Genomic DNA, 22373 nt, shown 5'->3' with positions numbered 1-22373 from the left:
AAAAATCATATGGCCAGTGCATCTGAAATGTTGTTTATTGCAGTGGAATGAACTGCTCTCCACCACACTATGTGTTGTATACGCACATATACATACATCTTTGTGCACCATGAACAGCACTCCCACTAGTGATGTGCGGGTCGGGTTTTTTCATGACCCGCCCGCCCCGCCACGGAACCTAACCCGCCTCAACCCTCCCCGCGAACCCATATATAAATCTATGGCTCAACCCGCCCCGCGACCCGCGGTAAAAAAAAATCGGTAAAATCATGAAGGAAAATAATCTTCAAGTATACACCCCAAGTGTATTCAAACTGTTTTATTGTTATTATTCTTATTCTTATTAGGAATAAAGACAAAACAAGAGCATGTGATTTTTTTTTTTTTTTTTTGCGTGTGAGAGCGGCTGACCCGCTCACCCGCAGCCCGCATAATTGCCTCTGAAATCCTGACTCGACCCACCCGCGCCGCGGGTTGACCCGCGGGTCCCGCGGGTTACGGGTCGGCCCGCTCATCACTAACTCCCACAGTAGCCACTTACACAAAGAAACTAAATTCATATTTATGTCCTCTACTGATTTGACTCAACGTTATACTAAAGTTAGGTGCTGGGTTAGAAAAGATCATGAAGAAAAAGAATAAAACATGCACAGTACGCACACTCGTCTGTAATTCATTGGCGACGTTTCGAGCCAAGGCTCTTCATCGGGTCAAACTCGAGATGCGTGTACCCCACTCTCATAAATAGACACAATAACAACACAATAAGGTTAAAAGGTCAAAAAATCTAACAAATGCAGTGTTCAACATTTACATATTCGTAACACAACAGTGAAAAATCACTAATGGACAGCATGATTATTAAAAGCTAGAGATAGATTTAAATAATCAGGTATATTAATCTTGGGGAACAAGAGTTACAAATTGCATTACATAGTTATAGAAAATGGTTGGAAATTCCTCATTTATTCCTTTGAGAGACCGTGTCTAGGTTGTTAATCCAAAATGATTCAAGCTGTAGCAGCGCATTTCTGAACATAAAAATAGATTACATTGGAGCAGATGAGTGCAGGTTTTAATCTTTTTCTTCAACGTTGTACTGCAATGCTTCAGTTATTCTGTAGCAGTTATGGATCATGTATTAACAGTATACTGTTTTACCACAGCACTTGAATCCCATTTTCCATCCATATGTATCAACCATTGTGTTGTAAATCATTGTATTGTGTATTGCATGCATATTGCACTGTGACAAGCAAAAACACAACTTGTGCAAAGTGGATTGACAATCAGTCAATTGAAGTGGACGAGAGTGTTATGTTTTTATTTTTACCATTGACTTTCATCTGTAGCATACTATTTCATGGTGCAGGCAAACACACACAGTCCACCGTCCTGAGTGAGATGCCAGTCAGGATTTCCTACCCAGAGCACTAGCAAAAACAAATCCAGAAAGACTATATATACGGTTCGGAGATCTTAAGAGGTAAACAACATAGGGAGTGGCAGACAATAGTAAAGCTGAGAAGAAGACAACATAGGGTGATAGGAAGGCTGAGAGGGAGACGGCATAGGAGGAGACAGACAGTAGGAAAGATGAGAGGGAGACACATGGGGGGGACAGACAGTAGGAAAGCTGAGAGGCAGAGAGCAGCATAGTGGGAGACAGACAGTAGGAAAGCTGAGAGGGAGCATCTTAGCCACTACGCCATTGACAGGAAAAGACAGGATGAGATAAGGAGAGGTGGAGGCACCATATCACGTTTCTGTCTGGCCCCTCTTCTTCCTTTGACCTTCTCTGTCCTCTCTGTGTCTCCACGGATGCTCACAGCTGTACTCCCTACTCAGGCAACAGAGGACATTTGGCTCATATACGTACACTCAGTCACCAACTTTGACAGACATGTACAGTAGTTCAGAGTGTTGTGTCTGCATGGATCACAGTCTGGATACAGATATGCGACTGGAGAGGACCACTAAAGAACAATGCAGCAGCATTGGAATTCCCTTCATCTGGCCTTGGTCTTCGTGTGGACCCTAAACATTCAGGGAAAGAGATTGTCACATTCCGTCGCTCTATTGACCCCAAGCCGGCATGCTATAGCGCACAGTTCACCTCAACACGACGCATTTTGAGCTTGTAGTTCGGGTGTTTTCAGCGATGAGATTTGGTGTAGAGGGAAAAATGGAATAGAGCCCTGGGGGACCCCGGTACAGTATATAGGGTTTAAATGGTCAAGCACAGTACTTGCTTCACAGCTGTAAATGTGCAGGTTGATACATGTGAATTATGTATGATACTAACCTGTATAATGTGAGATATGCTATATATTGTAATTGGTTTCTTATTCACTGTTTATCAAAATGATAAAAAAAAAAAAAAGATGTGCTACTTAAAACTTGTTCTACTTGTTTTAATTACATAATTGTTCTCCATCTGTCAAAAGCCTCAGCAGATGGGAGTTGATGCAATGTTTTCGTGCCTAGCTGGCTAAGATCTCACAAACCTTACAATCTCTCTCACGCACACGCACACACACGCACACGCACACGCACACACACGCACATGCGCACGCACGCACGCACGCACGCACGCACGCACGCACGCACGCACGCACGCACGCACGCACACACACACACACACACACACACACACACACACACACACACACACTCAGATCGTAGACACAGCAATATACAGTACTTTGTTCAGACTTGATTCTATATCTCAATCCAGATGAACCAGACTGTGATTATAATTACAGCTGTGTGTGCACGTCTGATTTTTGTATGTGTGTGTGACAGTGACAGCCACCATTCTGCCTCAATTACTGTCCTCTCTCATTCTTCATTTCGCCTCTATTTCGGAAATATATAACCCTACAGTTTACTTTCTTAAAACATGACAACATGGATGTTATGGCACTCAATGGTTGTGGCTTGAATGGCGAAACATTCTTTTTTAAAAGATATTTTTTGGGCAGAACAGGAAACAGGCAGAGAGAGAGCGTGAGTGACACGCAGCAAAGGTCCGCCAGGCTCGGGAATGGAACCTGGGACTCGCTATTTGGGGTGAACCAGATTAAGTGGCATGAAGCGCAGTCAACAGTGTGGTGATTGGTGGCCGTACAGTAGGTTTCTCCATTACCCCACAGCAAGCGATATACAGGCGTGTCATATTTATTAGATGTTTAAATAAGATAAGTTTGGTATTTTCCAGACTTCTCATGGAAGAAAAGCCTCAGAAATGTAATTTCCCCCAAGAACAAGTGGGGTGGTGCAGAGTTGTCAACAACGAATGTACAGCACCATTGTTGCCATGTCCGCTTATTATAAGCGACTGTGGGCTTGTTTTTCTGTAAGGTCGCTTGTAAATATTGGTAGTTGCGGGTTGTGTTTTTTTTGTCTTGTTTCTAAAGTGTAGTTGCTTATTTGAGCTTGTTTCTAATGTAATTTAAACCAGTGGTTCTCAAACAAGGACCCCCAAATTAATATGTATTTGTCCAAGAACCCCCCCTCCCTAAAACCAAAATCGGATATTTGAAAATAGCCGATCTACAAGCTCACAATGCGCGTTGTGAGCTTGTAGATCGGCTATTTTGAAATATCCGATGCTCATGTGGCCTAGTCGCTTCTTTTGGACTTGTTTTCATTAGCCTCATTTCTACGCGACGGAAAGCCTGGTATTCATTCTAAAACTGAGCCGTGTGGTCCGATGGCGTGTTTTCCCGTTGGCGTCGCATTGTTTTTGTTCCCCACATAATACGCATCGATTAGTTTAGTCTCGCTAGTCGAGCTACAAGTTTGAATAAAAGGTGGACATACAGTACCAAACGATTATTATACCAAAAGAAACAAAACAGTAGGCCTACACTTTGAAAGGAAAAATCCTGTTGGCACATTGGCAGTCTAATAGACGCTCCCATCTGTGTACATATGTTAAAAACTACATAAGCACCTTAAAAAATTGTTCAATGATATCCGGCAAATAGCCAAACAGAACATGGCAGTATGTGTAATAATCTATCTAGTTGACCAATGAATAAGCCTTTTATGAAGGAGAAACCAATATGGAATATCATGTATTCTATATTCTCAGTGCGTCATGCTGCACAACAGACTTGCTTGACTTGCTTTAATGAATTTCGTTTGTGTTTATACAATGAAGAAGTAAAAGTGTCAAATATCAGTTTTCCTCAGCAGACAGATCACAGGCAATTACTTTTTCATTTCATAATTCCTCACAGGAATCACAGACTTGCAGCGAGTTCAAGCTGCATGAATGGTTTATATTATGTTAATTCTAATTTTGAATAACATCCTGTAAATGGCATTCTGTATTATTAATAATTCCAAATAGTACACTAAAGCATTCAGGTTGGGAACCCATGGTTTATACATATTTATTCTGTTACATTTAAGTTCCTTGCACACTAGAGTCCGATGTGATGTTTTATTGAATATGGATAATAAAAATGTTGGGATGCTGAGAAATGAATTAGATTTGTGAAATTCTTAAATATCACCATTCGCTACCTGTTGACATTAAGTGACTCTCCTGTGTTGTGTCCTCAACCTCAGGGATGCGTCAAGGCAATGATGTTGGGACACCCTACCGATCAGCCATCTACACATACTCCAAGGAGCACCTAGAACAGGCTCTGGCATCCAAAGGGGAATACCAAAAGGTATGTAAATACTGTTCTGCCCTCTGGGGCTATGTAGTGGCGGTGCACAGAAAATGTAATAAAGCAACTGTATAAGAATCTTGTAGCCGCCCGGACCCTGAGGAATACGCTGATCGGATCCTGCGTTCGTGATGTATGGCGTTTTGATTTTAAGAAATAGACCCTTCCCACTAATTTATCATGCCAATTATATTGTCACATCACTCCTGAGATAATGTTTATTTTATTTTAGGGGATTGATCCCCCCAAAAATCATGTTTTTGCATCAAATTATTACATTTTGCGCATTTGTGGCGCTCCCTATGGGTCAAAATATAAATCGTTTTGGCGCTTCGTTGACTGGACGTTTTGTTTGTGATTGTTGCCATTTTTTAAGAAATAGGCCCCTCCCACTAACTTTGGAAGCCTATTACGGACAAACAGTATGGACTATCAAAATTCCGCTTATATGTTTATCGCATGAGTCCAGAGATCATGTGTACCAATTTTAGATTTACATCTGTAGGAGGAGGAGCAAAAAGTGTGTTTTGAAGAATATTTTAAAAGGCGGAAAATGTAGTCAGATGCAAATGATCGTGGCCTTATTGGGGAGTTGCATGTTATAGCGACTGGTGTAATATTGTTTTCCTGCGTAGGTCATTGTACTGTGAACCTGTTTGGTAACTGTAGCCCTGTAGAGAAAAATACTTGAATGGGAGTTCGCATTTTTCCCTTCAAGTCAATGGGAAAAACTGTGGGAGGAGTAGCAGGACAAAATAAATGTTATCTATAATAAAGAAAGTCGCCCATGTACTATAGTGTTTTGCCCTTTCGGGGCAAACACACTAAAATGTTTTTGCACCATGGTAAAAATCCACTGGTGGAAATCATTTACCTCGATGGATCACTTTCCCCTCCTTCTCTCTATACAGTATCACTATACAGTAGTTACCTTCCTCCACACACACACACACACACACACACACACACACACACACACACACACACACACACACACACACACACACACACACACACACACACACACATGCAAACACTCTCTCTCCCCATTTTTTGTGTAACTCATTGGGTATAGCCTGGCACAAACTGCACAAGAGTGATTCTCTCCATTTCATGTGCAGTTGAATGCTGTTGGTGTTCAGTGCTATTGTTAGTTGTGTATCCAGGCACTGCATAGACAGACATTCTACCATTCTGTGCTCTCTCTCTCTCTCTCTCTCTCTCTCTCTCTCTCTCTCTCTCTCTCTCTCTCTCTTTCTCTCTCTCACGCTCTCTCTCTCTCTCTCGCACGCACGCACGCACGCACGCACGCACGCACGCACGCACGCACGCACGCACACACTGAACAAAGCATGCAACATGTTCACACACTCCCCCTACTGGCTTCCCTCAGTGCTTTGTCCTTGCCTTTTCTCCTCATAAGCCATTTTCTCTCTCTCTCTCTCTCTCTCTCTCTCTCTCTCTCTCTCTCTCTCTCTCTCTCTCTCTCTCTCTCTCTCTCTTCTTGTCTCTCTGAGCTCCCCTTCATTCCATCTCTCTCCCCTTCTCTCCAAATCTCTCTATCCCTCTTCTCTATTTCCCTCTCTCATTTCTCATTTTCACTTTGTCTCTCTGCCCCTCTGTTCTCCACCTCTCTGTTCTCCACCTCTCCACCTCTCTCTCTCTCTCTCTCTCTCTCTCTCTCTCTCTCTCTCTCTCTCTCTCTCTCTCTCTCTCCTGCTGAGACATCTGCTCAGCACTGCAAAATCAGCAGCCGGCCCTGTTGCCGTGGAAACAAGGAGGTGGAGAAGGGGGGGTGGGGTGGGAGAGAGATAGTGCTCCCCTTCCTCTTCAGCCTTCTCTCTCTCTCTCTCTCTCTCTCTCTCTCTCTCTCTCTCTCTCTTTCTCTCATGCAGTGACTTTCACGTGAGTCTCATACTTTGGCAAACTACTGCCTCCTGCACTCCAGCACAAACTCCCCCAGCTGCTACTGTACGTCGTCTGCGAGCGCAAAACTTGAACTTAACGAGGTGGTCAGTAGATGACGGGTGGACGTTGAAACATGATGATGATGATGATGATGATGATGGGAATAATGAGACATTTGTGGGGGATGAAGGGAGTGGTGTGGTCAGTGTATACAGTCAGGGAAATATGTAAGATAAGGAAATACAGTGTAACGGGCATGATATCTTTTTGTAGGCCAGCCCAGATGTTACAGTATCTCTTTCTCTTCCATGGGTTCACTACAGAACTCCAGTGGAATTTGCATTGGGTTATGAATTGAGAAAATAAGCTCTGTAGCAAACAGAGGCTTATGATGTTAACAATTCAATTCTGAACCAATTCTTAACATTTTTAATTCTCTATTAGCCGTGAAGGGTCTTCTTTCATGTGTATCAGTCATGATTGTTTCGCCATCAAACAATATCAAGCAAAAAGGAAACATCGGCGGGTCCTTCTTCTCTCCAGTCCATCGCGCAGCGCACCTCTCCAACCGTCGTCCTAAAACACCCTCGCACCGGGTCTAATCCGGTGGCCACGGTCCGCGAAAAAAATGAGGCAAGTGTGAGAACACACTTGCACACAGTAATTTTGTACTAAAACCACACTTAATTATAAAAACTGTTAACTTCCTCCTGAGAGGAAATTGCTTGTCTAATATTAAGTGTACATTACTGATACTTAGCTTAGTGATGCTCCCAAATATAGCTTCAAACACCAGTTTGCTTTTATGTCAGCGAAGACTCTAGAGATCGCCTCCCACCAGTGCTTCTCATGTAGATGAGCCGTGGCATTCTCACTGCCACCGCTTACAAGCTATTTATATGTTTCTAATGACTGTCCTGCCCTCTTATTTGAATTGTCAGACAACTTGACAATGGAGACCAAATAAGGTCAGGTCATTTCCTACTCATCGAGACTATTCTGTCACTATGAGCATTTATCATAGCAAATCAAATAGTAGATGAAAAATAATCATCAGTATTTCAATCTTGTTGTATATTATGTTTCATGTTGGAATTCTGCCACACACGCACAAAAAATCCTGTGCATCTAGAAAAGCTATTTAAAGCAGTGGTTCTCATAGTGGGGTCGTGGGACCCTTGGGGGTTCCCGGCTTCCGCTACATGACTGATAGTTAGGCACCAAAATTATCTCAGGTCTGTAACTCTGAGAGTTATAGGGGTCTGTGGCCTAATATGCATACCAAACTGGGGGTCCTTGAAATTAAAACGTTTGAGAATCATTGATTTAAAGGCTGCCTTTATGTCATTATTTCCCCCTGCTATAGCAGCGGGGCTGTAAGGATGGCTACAGTATGTCAGTCCCCCCATTCGATATTTTTCTCTCTGACAACATATGATGAAATCTACTGGCTGTCCACCTTCTTGCTCTGTCCCCAGAGCATGAACCCTACTTATTTGTGACCAGTGTTAATTTTGTCGTCTAAGGCCAGGCACTTGGGCTCTAATGTAGCCTGACAGTGCATCGCGATTTTGAGTCAAAAAATAAATACAAAATAGGTTGACTAAAACTTTGATGAAAAATGTTTGTTGACCACCTTTTTTCACTGACGAAAACGAAATAAAAACGAAAATAAAAACTAAGCTAAAACTGTGACTAAATATATTGACAATTTCGTCAACAAATAAAAACTAGACTGAACAGATCCAGTAGAACTAAGGCAAATCATTTTATGCTTGGCTAAACATGGGTGTCACGCTCCGAAAATACCTGAAAATGTTGCTATTTTCAGCATGCAGTTCCCAGCAGTTCCCAGCATAGTTCCCATGGTATCATTATTTCCATAGAAGAAAGAAATGGAAGAAGAAAAGAGCGGGGGGCAAGGGGGGAAAAGGAGATCAAACAAGAAAAAACAAGTAACAAATTATCTACATATTTACACATTGTACCTGAGATAAGATATAAAGGTGCGTGAGCATAGCAGCAGATGTATACTGTGCATGATATATTTATGGACGTTAGTTAAGGTGCTCGAAAAAAGCACAAAACAGACAAGTCAGTGCGTTGTACATGGGATAGACTTTAGATTTTGTAGACTAAAATCTTATGATATTTAGTCAACTAAAACTAGACTACAAGAAAAACATTTCAGATGACTAAAATATGACAAAAACTAAACAGATTTTTTTTTAACATTAAGACTATGACTAAAACTAAATCTAAATTTGCTGTACAAATTAGCAGTAAAATTAGCTGTAAAAACTAGCAGATCTACAAGCTCACAACGCATCGCGATGCGACGCGTTGTGAGCTTGTAGATCGGCTATTTTCAAATAGCCTATGTATAAAATAAGGAGAGAGTGGTTAATGTATGTTTTATAATATCATGATTTATATCTGCAAAGTAACTAATAACTAAAGTTTTCAAATAATTGTAGTGGAGTAAAAGTACAATATATGCCTCTAACATGTAGTGGAGTAGAAGTAAAAGTATTGGAAATACTCCAGTACTTCACTGGAGTATACAATACCTAAACATTTTACTTAAGTACAGTGCTTAAGTAAATGTGCTTAGTTACTCTCCACCACTGTACTATAGGGTTCATGTGGTTAAAACAATACACATTCCCATGGGAAGTTGGTGAGGACAGAGGAAGTGGGCGGTTCTGAACAAGGTCAATAGGAATTGGCATTCTGTGTTGACGTGAAACATAAACCATGCCATTCCAGTCTGTGTATGTCTATAAACACACTGGCACTGGACATAAAACACGCAATAGCCTGAAAGACATTATAAACTATGGTGTGTTGTTGAGTTTCTATGGCTAGCTAGTTAAAGGTGTGTGTGTGTGTGTGTGTGTGTGTGTGTGTGTGTGTGTGTGTGTGTGTGTGTGTGTGTGTGTGTGTGTGTGTGTGTGCGTGTGCGTGTGTGTGCACGCATCTGTGTGCGCATCATAGCTGTAATGGCAGGTTGCTGGGATGTATAATGGTCAGAGATAGTACAAAACTATCTCACACACACACACACACACACACACACACACACACACACACACACACACACACACACACACACACACACACACACACACACACACACACACACACACTTCCTGTAGACACATAAATTATTGAAGCTGTATGGTCTGGGAGTCACTTAAGTAGAAAAGAACATGATATTTCATCACATATTTATCAGGACGAGAGAGAGAGAGACACACACAGAGAGAGAGAGATAGAGAGAGAGAGAGAGAGAGAGAGAGAGAGAGAGAGAGAGAGAGAAAGAAGAGAGACAGGTGAGTCTGTGAATAAAGAGCTGCCTGAGCGGGTGGACGGCAGACGGAAGGTGAGGAGATGGACAGATGGAGCGATAGAGATAGAAAGGTGGACGTGTGACTGCCGGTCACTTGGCCAGTGGTGGGTACTGTATCTCTAATCATAACTTTAGCAGCCGGCTCAGGCTGGCTCTAACTGCCAACGGAGAGTAGTGTATAGGAGCTGTCTACTGCAGTGGTTCTCAGAAAGGTGGGGTCCGGGGACCCCCAGGGGGTATTAAATTAGCATCAAAACCAGTTTAAAGGAGTAGTTCACCCAAAAAATTACTTTTTTTCTATCAATTACACACCCCATGAAGCATTGAATTCATGGAGATTGTTTTGTTTTTATCGCATCGCAAGCCAATAATTTGATAACCGGCGGTCTCTCCTACCGAATACATTAGCATCTTTATTATTATCATCAAATTATTGGCTCAGGAATGTGACAAAAACAAAAAATCTCCATGAATTCAGTGCTTCATGGGGTGTGTAATTAATAGAAAATAAGTACGTTTTTGGGTGAACTACTCCTTTAACCACCTTAACCCTATACATTGGCTTTTTGAAAATAGTTGATTTTGGAAGATTTTTAACCATACAAATCCTGTATGGGTGTCCCTGCATGGCACAACTTATTGTCAAATGGGAGTCAGCGGCCAAATACATACATTGTACATTGACATGAAAACGTTTGAGAAGCACTGGTCTTCTCAAACTTACTCATACTCGATTCATAAGCTGCACAGTAAAATCCTTACCTACTCTGAGTGTTAATTTAGGGTTTTACACTCTCAGAGTTATCTTAACGATGTAGAAGAGGTTTTCTCTACAACATGCACTCTCAACACCCTAGACTTTATTTTTGACTTTACTATTTTGCTCTCTTCACTCAGGGGTGCTCACTGTTTTTCCTCTCTCTCTCTCTCTCTCTCTCTCTCTCTCTCTCTCTCTCTCTCTCTCTCTCTCTCTGTCTCTCTCTCTCGTCTATCTTCTGTTCTTGCATCTGCACTGCCATAGTGTAGTAGACTGTTCCCAAGTTAATAACTGTATCTCTTTCTCAACCCTACAGTATATCCCTCTCTGTCTGTGTAGCTGGATTCCATGTTTTTTTTCCCTTCATTACCAGATTGCATTGACGGCCCCCACCTGCACGTGTGCGTGTGTCTGTGTGTGTGTGTGTGTGTGTGTGTGTGTGTGTGTGTGTGTGTACGAGTGCCATCCTAATGTACCCTAGCAGTTGGCCTATAGCAAATATACGCCTGCCAAACCATCTGGGACATCAAATCTGTCCTCCACAAAACGCTTCGGTTGCTGAAAAAAATAAACCCAACTCCTTAGCCATCTTGTTTCCATCCATTCACCACCCCCCCCCCCCCCCCCCCCCCACACACACACACACACACACACACACGCACGCACACACACACACTGTGGAAATGTTTGCATCTCTCTCATGCGTTGTACATCTCATGTGTCAGTACTAGTGCCCCACTGTCTATGTTCCCACTCTTTGGGAACTATTACTATTAGACAAGTGTCTCAAGTGCCTAATAGTTCCTACATTACAGTTCCTCCCCCCCTTCTGTCCCTCCATCTCTCTCCTGTCAGCCAGCTTTTAAAATAAACCTAAACCTCTCCTCTCCTCTCCTCTCCTGCTTTCACTCTCTGATGCTGCCCAGGGGAACCTCTGGCCAAATGGTATAGAACAGGTTTTTGGCATGGAGAGCCCTATTTATGTATGGACCACTGACATCAGAACCACAGTATGCCTGTCAGAGAGAGAGAGAGAGAAGAGGAGAGAGAGGCCACACTATTACATTTCGCCAGCTACAACACTGCATGCCTCAAACACGCACAGACACACACGCGCACACACACACACACACACACACACACACACACACACACACACACACACACACACACACACACACACACACACACACACAGACACAGACACGCACAGACACGCACATACACACACTCTCTCACTCTCTCTCTAACAATACAGTTGGCTTACCTCATAATGAACAGCAGAACGAGGGGAGAGAAATACAGATGGAGGAGGAGAGAGAGAGAGTGATAGAGCGTGATGGAGGGAGAGAAGGAGAATAGTCTGGTTAATTTGATGTCAGGGTATTGACCGCGTTCGCCTCACTGCCTGGCTTGATTGTATTGTTCACGCAGGGAGGGATTGGGGAATGTGGTGGGTTGTGTGTGTGTGTGTGTGTGTGTGTGTGTGTGTGTGTGTGTGTGTGTGTGTGTGTGTGTGTGTGTGTGTGTGTGTGTGTGTGTGTGTGTGTGTGTGTGTGTGTGTGTGTGTGTGTGTGTGTGTGTGTGTGAGAGAGATAGATGTGAGTGGCATAACAGCACTGCAGAAAATTACCTTGCAGGCACCTGGAGGCTGTGTGGTGAATGAAAGGAATAGGCCTCACTCTCTCAAGCTCTCTCTCACTCGCTCTCTCTTTACTCGTCTCATGCCTTCTACCCATTATTGGGGTGCGTATTGTGTCTCAAACAGCAGGTGGAAGTTGCAATAGCATGCGTGTGTGATATTTCTTCTTATGTAATTTTATATTATAAGATAAATACATAGAAATGTGCATATTCATATAGCCTGCTAATAATGACAGTGTGTGCGTGCGTGCGTGCGTGCGTGCGTGCGTGCGTGCGTGCGTGCGTGCGTGCGTGTGCATGTGTGCTTGCGCATACACGCACGCGTGCGTGTGTGTGTGTGTGTGTGTGTGTGTGCGTGTGTGTGTGTGTGTGTGTGTGTGTGTGTGTGTGTGTGTGTGTGTGTGTGTGCGTGCGTGCGTGCGTGCGTGCGTGCGTGCGTGCGTGTGTGTGTGTGTGTGTGTGTGTGTGTGTGTGTGTGTGTGTGTGTGTGTGTGTGTGTGTGTGTGTACTTGTGTGTTGCTTTGTGCACTAATGTGCTCTATGTGCACTCAGAGGTAAGGAAGAATACCCATTGTTCTGCAGAGGTCCTCAGAAATGACCCCCCCCTCTCTCTCTCTCTCTCTCTCTCTCTCTCTCTCTCTCTCTCTCTCTCTCTCTTTATCTCCACTTTTATACACAGATCCCGCTGTAGTGCCGTAAATCAAATCCATCATTAATGCCTGTTTTGCTTTTTTACACAGAACCAAACAAAGCCGGCCCCAGTGTGCTTTTACATGGCATGGCGTAATCAGAAGTGTAACGTGTAACGCAGCTGCGTCAGCAGTGTTTAGTGTGCACTATGCTCTTTGACAGCCATTGTCAGTAGATTGCAACTGTAGCCTACGCATTTATTATGCCGACACAAAATGGACTAACGTCGCGTCACCAGGCATTTCAACACGGCATAGTGACGACATACTGTTGCAGATTGCAGTCACAGACGCTATGGTAATCTACTGAAACATTTTCCTTCACCGAGCATGTGTCCAAATAACAAGAGCATGCTAAAGTTCTGTAACCCACTCAGCTAAGATCATTCTTAACCTGCAAAACTCAAAAGTAATTTCACTCTCTCCCTTTCTCTCTTTCGCTCAATCTCTTTCTCTCTTTCTCCCTGTCTGTCTCACATACACACAAATTGGAGATGACACTTCGTTGGTGGACTACGTACTGTATACGCTAGCTTACGCATTCATTTCACAAAATACTAACTCAAAACCATGTATTGTTTATTTAGAGTAGGTCCATTGTACTATATAAAATGAGGAAGCTTCTGTCTGTCTGTCTGTCTGTCTGTCTGTCTGTCTGTCTGTCTGTCTGTCTGTCTGTCTGTCTGTCTGTCCTGTCTAAATCAAAATGTCTCCGCAGTGGTTCAACCAATCAATGTGAACTTGCGTACGGGCATTGACGATTGCCATATGAAGAGTGTGACAAAGTCTGTTTTTCAATTTCGCCAAATTGAATCTGTTTATTGGTGTTTTTGTGAACTCTGTCATACTGTAAGCATCAGAGTTTCAGTTACTGCACATGCGCGGCCACAGGCTATATGGGCTCTGTTGTCATGGTTACAGTCCCCGTAGGCTATAGGATCTATAGCCAATGGGTGGACCTACCACAACGACACACAGAGAATGTCAGCACAGACAGACCTGTCTCAGCGCTACAAAGTTATAAAGGAGTTTGAATTAGGAGCTGTGTCCACACACAGAAAGCGTTTCATGAGCGGAGGGGGCGCTTTAGATATCAAGTCCTTAGCTCTCACACGCAGCGCTTATTGACACGCACAACACTTGAGTTAACTTTATGTTATTAGCAAAAATAGCTTGGCTCAGAGAACGTAAACATGGACTTCTTATGGTTGTGGTAACGACTCAATGTCTCAATGTAAATGACCGGGTCGTCAGTGGGATCAAATGAGCAGCGCTCCTCTCCGAAAGTTCAGCTATGCATACTGTATACTGTAGGGTGCATAACCCAGTCTGTATATAGTTTGGGTGTGCATATCCCTGGCTATGGAACAGTTTAGGGTTATTGATTTAAAGCCGTTGTTGCCCCTGTTAGGTCAGGACTGACCTTTTGGAACAGACTGTCTTTCCCATTTTTCACCAAATATTGTACAGCGGGCCGGGCTGTGAAAATAGCAACATGTGCCTTCAGAAAACATTGGATGAGAAATGTAAGGGAGGTAGGGAGCGGTTTGAGGCAGGTATAGACTTTAGACATACACTCCTGTCCTGCCCTGTCAGGTTGGCCAGGGTGATATCTGTCACTGCACATTCGTACAGGTTACTGTACTGTATGTCGGGCAGCTGTTCAGCAGGGAGCCGAACTGGGAGGATAGCGTGTTCTTCCTCATGCTTTACTGCAGTGAAAAAAATTGCCTGCGATGTCACATATATCGCAGGAGACGTGGTTGTCTACACACTCCCTAGACCACACAGCAGAGGTCAGCAGTGACGAGAACTACATGGAGGAATTGGGAATTGATATAATGACTAAATTGGCAGACAAATGAAGATATACAGGGAAAACAGAACAGGTTGAGTAAAAGGGGCTTCTCTCTCTGTCTACATTTCTCAAGAACATCCATACACCCTTCAGCTGGAAATTATTATGCATTTGTGTGAGTGCGTGCAGATGTGTCCTCACAGGTGCGCATATGCCTTTGTTTTTCAAATCCTTCTCTAGTGGATTAACATGCCTGACTCACATTTTTCATTGCATTTTCTCTCTCCCCCTCTTTCTTTCTCTCTCCTCCTCTCTCTCTGATCCCCCTTCTTTCTCTCCCTATATCCCCCTCTCTCTGTCTCTGTTTCTCTCTCTCCCTCACTCTTTCTTATCAGTACTCTTCCTGTTTGCCTGGCTTTACCAGGCCAGTGCAGTTATTTGCATTCCAAATGAGCAGTCAGCTTCGCTGACATGCAAATGACTGAATGTGAATTATGCATTTATAACAGTCTGGGAGCTGCGAGCAAATCGTCACGCAGCTGACGTGGAAGGGCCAGGGAGGACATTTTGGGAATGCCATCACAAGGACTCTGGCCTGGGTTAGTGCTGTATGTACTATGTAATGGAGAGGGCAGCCATTTTGGGGGTGCCGCTATACAGGATCTCATTTGACCCATACTGTATGTGTAGAGTTGGTATGTAAGTCGTATGTATGTAAGTCGCTTTGGATAAAAGCATCTGCCAAATGACTGTAATGTAATGTAGAGTTGGGGGGGGGGGGGGGGGGGAGGGTGGCCATTTTATAGATGCAACCATCAGGGTTTGCCATCACTGACTCAATAGAAAGAGCAGCCATTTTGCATGGGCTCGTCATGATACTTTTATTTGGTTCACAATAGTAGCCTATGATTACATATAGGATAAGATAACACTTAATCGATCATTCCCGGGGGGGGGGAATTGGACCATTTGAGCAGACATGAATATGGCGAAAGAAAGATTTCAAAAATACACTACCAAAGATTCCTCTGACATTTGCACCAAGTATTTGACTCTAGCTTCTATCATATGCCAGCTCTGTGCAAATGTGGCTAGCTGCAGACTAGGAGCCTGCACTGAGAGAACTGCGCTCACACAACTTAGGGTTAGGGTTAGGTTTCTGTGAGTGCTGTTCTGTCAGTGCAGGGGGAGTCTGTGACTTCCCCCTACTTACTCTGTGGAGCCACAGAGGAGGCTCCATCCCCCGGAAGCCTTCAGGGATCTCCCCCAGATGGGCCACCAGGGGCCAGGCTCACTCCCATGGGGCCTTGCATGACCTCTGCCCTCTCTAGCTAATGAAGGAAGGATTGGATGGAAGGAGGGAGAGACGAAGGGATGATTGATGAGGTTAAGGTCGGGGGAGAGTGCAGATCCTTCACTGAGAACGAATGTTCCTGTCGCATAATTGTGGTTTCTCTTTCTGAGGGTTACATTGGTGAGGAAGTTGTCACCTCTCATATGGTTTAAGTATGAGGTTCCTCATCACAAGGCCACATCTGCGTTAGGTTTGGGTTTATTTTAACTGCATCTGACATGTAAAAGCTCATACAGGATGAGGGCACTCAGATGCTTCAGCCAGCCCAGACCGAACCTCGACGTCCTGGGTTAGAATCTCTCTCATCATGTCACCAGCCTTCTTTCTCGCTTCATTTCTTTGATATATATATAGCCTGTTAAATAGCTATCATTTTTGGGGCGGTGTAGCCGCCCCCTATAAGTGAGTTTTGGACACCGACCAAAAAATTTGTGTACCCCCTAACCCTTCCATTGTTAATGCAAATCGATACTTTTTTCATATCAGCCAATCACATTACAGCTAGTGTCATCACCACTAACTGTAATGTGATTGGCTGACTTTGCAAATTCAGGACTGTGATTGGCTAGCGAAACACATGACACATGTGCAGCCCTATGAATAGCAGTATGGACTTTAAAAAAAGCCATTTATCCTTTTTTTAAAGTGAGTCATGTCGTGATGACCACACACCGCCCACTTCACACTGGGTGTGATTTTTTATTAAGAATGCTGCTTTCACACATGCATTGCAAACCCTGAACTTAAGTATACTGTACATTACCCAGAGGAGTATGTGAGAATGCAAATGTCTGGATCAGACAGTTGGACTGGACTTTACACTGCCAGCTCTGTAGTACAAAGTCCATGTAATGTCTAATTGAACTCATGTGTAAATAGAGTAGGTCATTGTCCGGAGAATTCACAGCGAGTAAATGGGCAGGTTTACACAAAAAATACCATAACATTCAATGAAAATGTCTAACTGGAGAGACGAGATGAGATTCAGGACCTTATGTCGGTAAGGGCCAATGACGAAATCGTCTATCAAATTCAAGGAATGGCAAGAGTCTTTTATGACCACATTTCTGAGCAGCTACAGTATGTGACCAATACAGTATTCTGAGCCCAGGCGCCATCCCTTGCCTAAACCAAAGTATTTCCAGAAGGTGAGAACACGACATGGACAATCTACTGTTGTGTGCTACAGTACATGTTAAAGGGCAACACCAGACAATGGATATTGGCTGGGGAAAGCCTGGAAAGAGTCGAAGAAAAAAATCCAAGCCCATTAAAAAGCATGTCAGCCACAGAGGGAGGTTAGAGTTTGACCGTGATGTCCACAATGGAGTAGCGCATTAGGCAAATTATTGGAGAGATATTGTTGGCTGGTTATTTTCAATCAAAATAAAAGATAAGTAAATGGAATAATACAATATAATACAAGCAAAAACTGTTTTGTAATTTATGCATTCAATACGAGCAGTTTAGAATGCTTGTGAAATCTATTGAATACAATTTGTCTAAAATTATTTTGGAAAAGTGTATTTTATTTTGTGTATTATTTTGTTATATTGTTATTTTACAGTGATGCTGCATAAAATAAAAATCCAAGGAGTGAGGAAAGGACTAGCTAGTTTTGATTTTAGCCTAGAACGGAGGATGGTGGTTTTGTAGATAAAAGGGTGTACTTGTAAGTGTCAGGTCACATTTACCTCTCCTACCAACCGTGGTGATGTGTAATGACACGTTTAGCAAACACACACACACACACACACACACACACACACACACACACACACACACACACACACACACACACACACACACACACACACACACGCCACCACCAGCAGCCCAGACGAAGCTGATACATTAGAGATAAGAAATGAAACGTTCCTAAGTGGGTTTGTGTGCAGTGCGTGTTTCTGTCTGTGTGTGTCCGTGTTTTGGCAATGTATGTGTGTGATTTAGAGATAGTGAAGCGGAGATAATGGTTTCTAGATGAAATTAGAGATAAAAACTCAATCTCTTCTCCAGCTCTCAGTCTCCTTTTGTCTGTGAAATTACCCACAATCCAACTGGCTGAACAATTTTCAGCACCAAGAGGAGCGGGCGTGACCACTGATTCTACGGTGTGTGTGTGTGTGTGTGTGTGTGTGTGTGTGTGTGTGTGTGTTTGCAAACCATGGTGTACCCCAATGATGTGTGGATAGGTGCAAAATTGCATGGGTCCTCAAGTTTTTCCCCCACAATGCATGCTCGTAGTGGTATAGATGAACTAATGCATACAGTAGAGACTGCATGTATGCAAACCCTCACATCTTGCAAAAATGGGCATTATCCAAATATTACTTATTTGAATCCTTACAGCACCAAGAGCAGCATTAATTAAAACACACCTTTTTGTATGGTTCCTAAGTGCTGGGGTTGTAGCATGTCTAAAACATACGTAGGTACAGTATGTGATACTGATGTTAGTCAGTGGTCCGTTCTATGCTAGTGTATTGTTCTCACTGACCTTTCATGTGAGACGATCTATCATGTTAAATCCAGCTTGTGGCATGTCATCCTCTCTTTCTACCCCATTTTTCTTATCTTTTACAAATGCATGGCTTTTGAAATCACTTGAAACCAAGGTGGGCGTGCCAATAGCAAGGCTTTAATGCTTGTGGTGCCTGCACCGAGCAGCCGGGAATTGGAAGGTTCCCAGTTTGATCTTCGCTCCTCTAGGCATCGTGCCGAAGTGTCGTTAAGCAAGACACTGAACGCCTAACATCTGAGCACTGTTCAGTAGCTGCCCACTGCTCCTAATTGTTTAACCCTTGTAATTCAGAGGACAAATTACGCAAGTTGTACTTGGCCAATTAATGTACCGTACCTTTCCCTTTCCCTTTCCAAGTTTGTTTGTGCGCATGCTTGTGTACATGCTTGTGTGCATGCATGCGTGAGTGAGTGTGTGCGTGTGTGTGGAGAGGACATTAATGCCCTATGTGTATGTGATGTACATGATGCTTTGAGTCTTGTTTCTCTCTGTGTGTCTCCACTGGTCATTTATGACCACACAGTAGTTCCAGGAGGTTTTGTTTCTATTTCATATATTGTAAATTACTCTCAGAGTCATTTCAAATTCAACATTATTGTTTCATCACAGTATTGCATGTGCAGAATTTTTTTCTCATTCAAGCTCCCAACATTTTGCAGTTTCAAGAAGAGGGCAGAGAATAGAGAAGTCAGATAACAAGAAGGCACAATGTCAAATGTCATTAATATCATTTGAGCAATGTTGAGGCAGAAATGCTTCTTGTGCAAATAGAGAAACATTTGCAGCAGATAGAAAGTAGCAGCAGATAGATATAGAATCACCACCTCTTGAGCAGCAGATATCAGACATGTACGTGTATACATACATACATACATACATACAGTAAGTGACAGTTCAAGTACAGCAGCAGTGGAGTGCAATCACAGTCACATATATACACAAAGATAGGGCCTGTGTGATGGCCTGTTGTCAAGACAACGTGGCGTCAGTGCTTTTTCAACAGCCTGATGGTTGACACTGCTCCCCAGTCTGGTGGAATGGACTTTGATACATACTGTAGAGTATCGCTTGCCTGGTCTTATACATTTTGGAGGAAGGGAAGCTCAAGTCCTACAGTATGATGTGCTGGGCCGCTGCAGCTCCCATACCAGGCAGGCGTTGATGCAGTTTGTCAAGATGCTCTCGTGGTGCTGTTGTAGAATGTCCTCGATGTAGGGGCTAATTATTGTCTCCGCCAGGCCGAAGGCGTAGCAGAAACTATGTTTCGAACCCTGTCTCCGGCACCGTTGGCCCGATCGCAGCTAAACTGTGCACGCACACTCCCTGGAAACCAGAGCAGAACATCTGCCCCGAATTTTCAGATCGGCCTGTTATAGCGGCACCAGGAGGCCGATTTTTGCCAAAAGAAAATGTGATATTACTCCTACAGATTTTGTCCAAACATCACACAAATCGGTACACATTATCTCTATAGTCATGTGATCAAGACGGATCTGTCCGATTTTTCATATTCCATCCTGATTGGCGAATTTCGAACATTGCTGGCCCACAATAATCTACCTGACCTGGCGGAGACCTGTGCTCCAAGGAGCACTTTTTCTAGTTATTTTGTATTCTTTTTTTTTTCCATCTTGATGCCATCTTGGCCAGGGCTCCCTTGTATAAAACACTTGTATCTCAGTGGGACTTCCTGGCTACATAAAGGTTATGCCCACATTCTCCAATAATTATTATTAGGGGCGGCCATAGCTGAATGGGTAGAAAGCTCGCCTAAGTTACTAGAAAGTTACTAATAATAATTACTATTATTTGTATTAAATAAAAATACTGCATGGAAGAAACCAGCTGTAACATTCTATGCTGACATTTTCTAATTCCAAAATTTAAACAGTGATGTGTCTCAGTCATTAGGAGTTTCATAAGGCCTGATGGTAAAAGCAGCATCTCCACAATGCGGCAGCCATCTTGGGCATTAGTTTCACTTCGTACCAGGTTGGCTTACTGCCAGTTCTAAAAACACTGGTAGGCATTGGCACGGGCTGCTTTAAAGAAGTTAGCTGAAGCTGAGTAACGCCAAGCCAGCCTCATGCATCGAGCCATCAGGGAGTTATGACAAAGATGCACAATAGCTCACACAATCGAATTGAGGCAATTTTTGTCCATACATATATTTAAATTCACAGTATTTTAAGCCAGTCCACATCAATGATTCGCAACGCGACCGTTGCACAATGCTGCAGAGAAAAGCTACAGCGGTCTGAATTACCGTTGCAGGTCAGCGAATGCCGGCTCATTGAATCGCAAGTGCCTGAACTTGTCCAATCATGAACAAAATGCATTTCTGATCACAAACACGTTGCTCACGCTATTCTGCCAATCTGCCATTACAACATGTTATCTCCCTCTCTCTCTCTCTTTCTCTCTCTCTCACTCACTCACTCAAGACTCGCTCGCTCGCTCACTCACGCACGCACGCACTCACGCACGCACGCACGCACTCACACACACACACACACACACACACACACACAGAAGAGTAGGCTATACAATATAATAGGTTGACGTGATATAATAGGTTGACGTGCTATGGAAACTGTAAACTATCTCTGCTCCTCGCCTTGATGTGTCTGTCTCCGTCGTCGTCATCACTGTCCTATTTAGCGACTGCCCTGTTTTTTTTTGTATCACATATTGCTCTGGAAACTGCAATCATTTACAGCTCAGTGCCTGGGTGTGGACTGTCAGTTGCAAAACTGTGTTAGGATTCTGTTGCAAATGGTTGCAAGTTGCAAGTCATTGTGTTGTGGATCATTTCTGTGGAAGCCGTTTTAGGGGTCTTGGGTTGGACCTTCATTTCTGTTGGCAGAACACTGCCTAACTGTATCCGTGCTGTCCTTAGCTTAGTGGCCGTGATACATCTGCCTGGCCTGATGCCAGTCCGCGGTGGGCACACAGCCGGTTGGGGCCTGACATGGACACAATCTGGCCACAACTGAGAGTTCTGCGAAATGATGGAGCTCAGCAGAGTTAAGGTGGCATTAATGTGACTACCCGTGAGCTATCTGCTGGCTGTCCCTGTTGAGATAGGTAAACAGTTTAAAAAGTGCTTTGGGCCTATGGGAAACGGTAACAGAGAGAGAGAAGGAAAGGGGCAGGGAGGGAAGGAGAAAGAGAAAGGCAAAAAGATGCAAAACATTTTTTTTTCCTTATATTTTTCCCTGTTAGTCGTTACGCTCCTCTTTTTCTCTCCTCTGCGATAGTACATCAGCAGGACAGCTGTCTATACCAGGTGTGAGGGGCCTGCTGGCAGATGGTCCCAGAAATGAGCTTGTTGGCAAGTTCCTGCACTGAGACTTCCCTCCCATCTCTATGTGTACTCTCTCGCACGCACACACACACACACACACGCACACGCACACGCACACGCACACCCAAGTATGCAGCCTTGCACGCATGCAAGCGGGAGAGTACATGAGCACCTTTATACATAAAAGCACTGCAACCCTTTCCATGTGTGCATTGCAAGTGCAGAAAAGTCACAGAAGCAACACAAAAACCTGTACTGGACGTACAAATTCACACATACACACATTATGTCCTGTGTGCTCTTGCACACAGGACATAAAGGACATACTGTAAGGGCACAAATGCAGAATGAA

General features: G+C 43.6%; 1 protein-coding gene across 1 annotated transcript in view; it reads left to right on the top strand.

Moving 5' to 3' along the window:
- Positions 1–22373, top strand: part of msraa (methionine sulfoxide reductase Aa) — an 80402-nt gene that overhangs the window by 53286 nt on the left and 4743 nt on the right. Inside the window, exon 6 of the mRNA XM_084082542.1 lies at positions 4582–4688. Within this exon, the coding sequence (XP_083938668.1) occupies positions 4582–4688 (107 nt within the window). The remainder of the gene's footprint in view (positions 1–4581; positions 4689–22373) is intronic.

This window comes from Gymnoscopelus microlampas (assembly GCF_963454915.1).
Source record: "Gymnoscopelus microlampas genome assembly, chromosome: 16".
NCBI classification, from domain to species: domain Eukaryota; kingdom Metazoa; phylum Chordata; class Actinopteri; order Myctophiformes; family Myctophidae; genus Gymnoscopelus; species Gymnoscopelus microlampas.
Note: the sequence above shows the minus strand (reverse complement) of the source record. Positions and strands in the feature narration are given on the sequence as shown.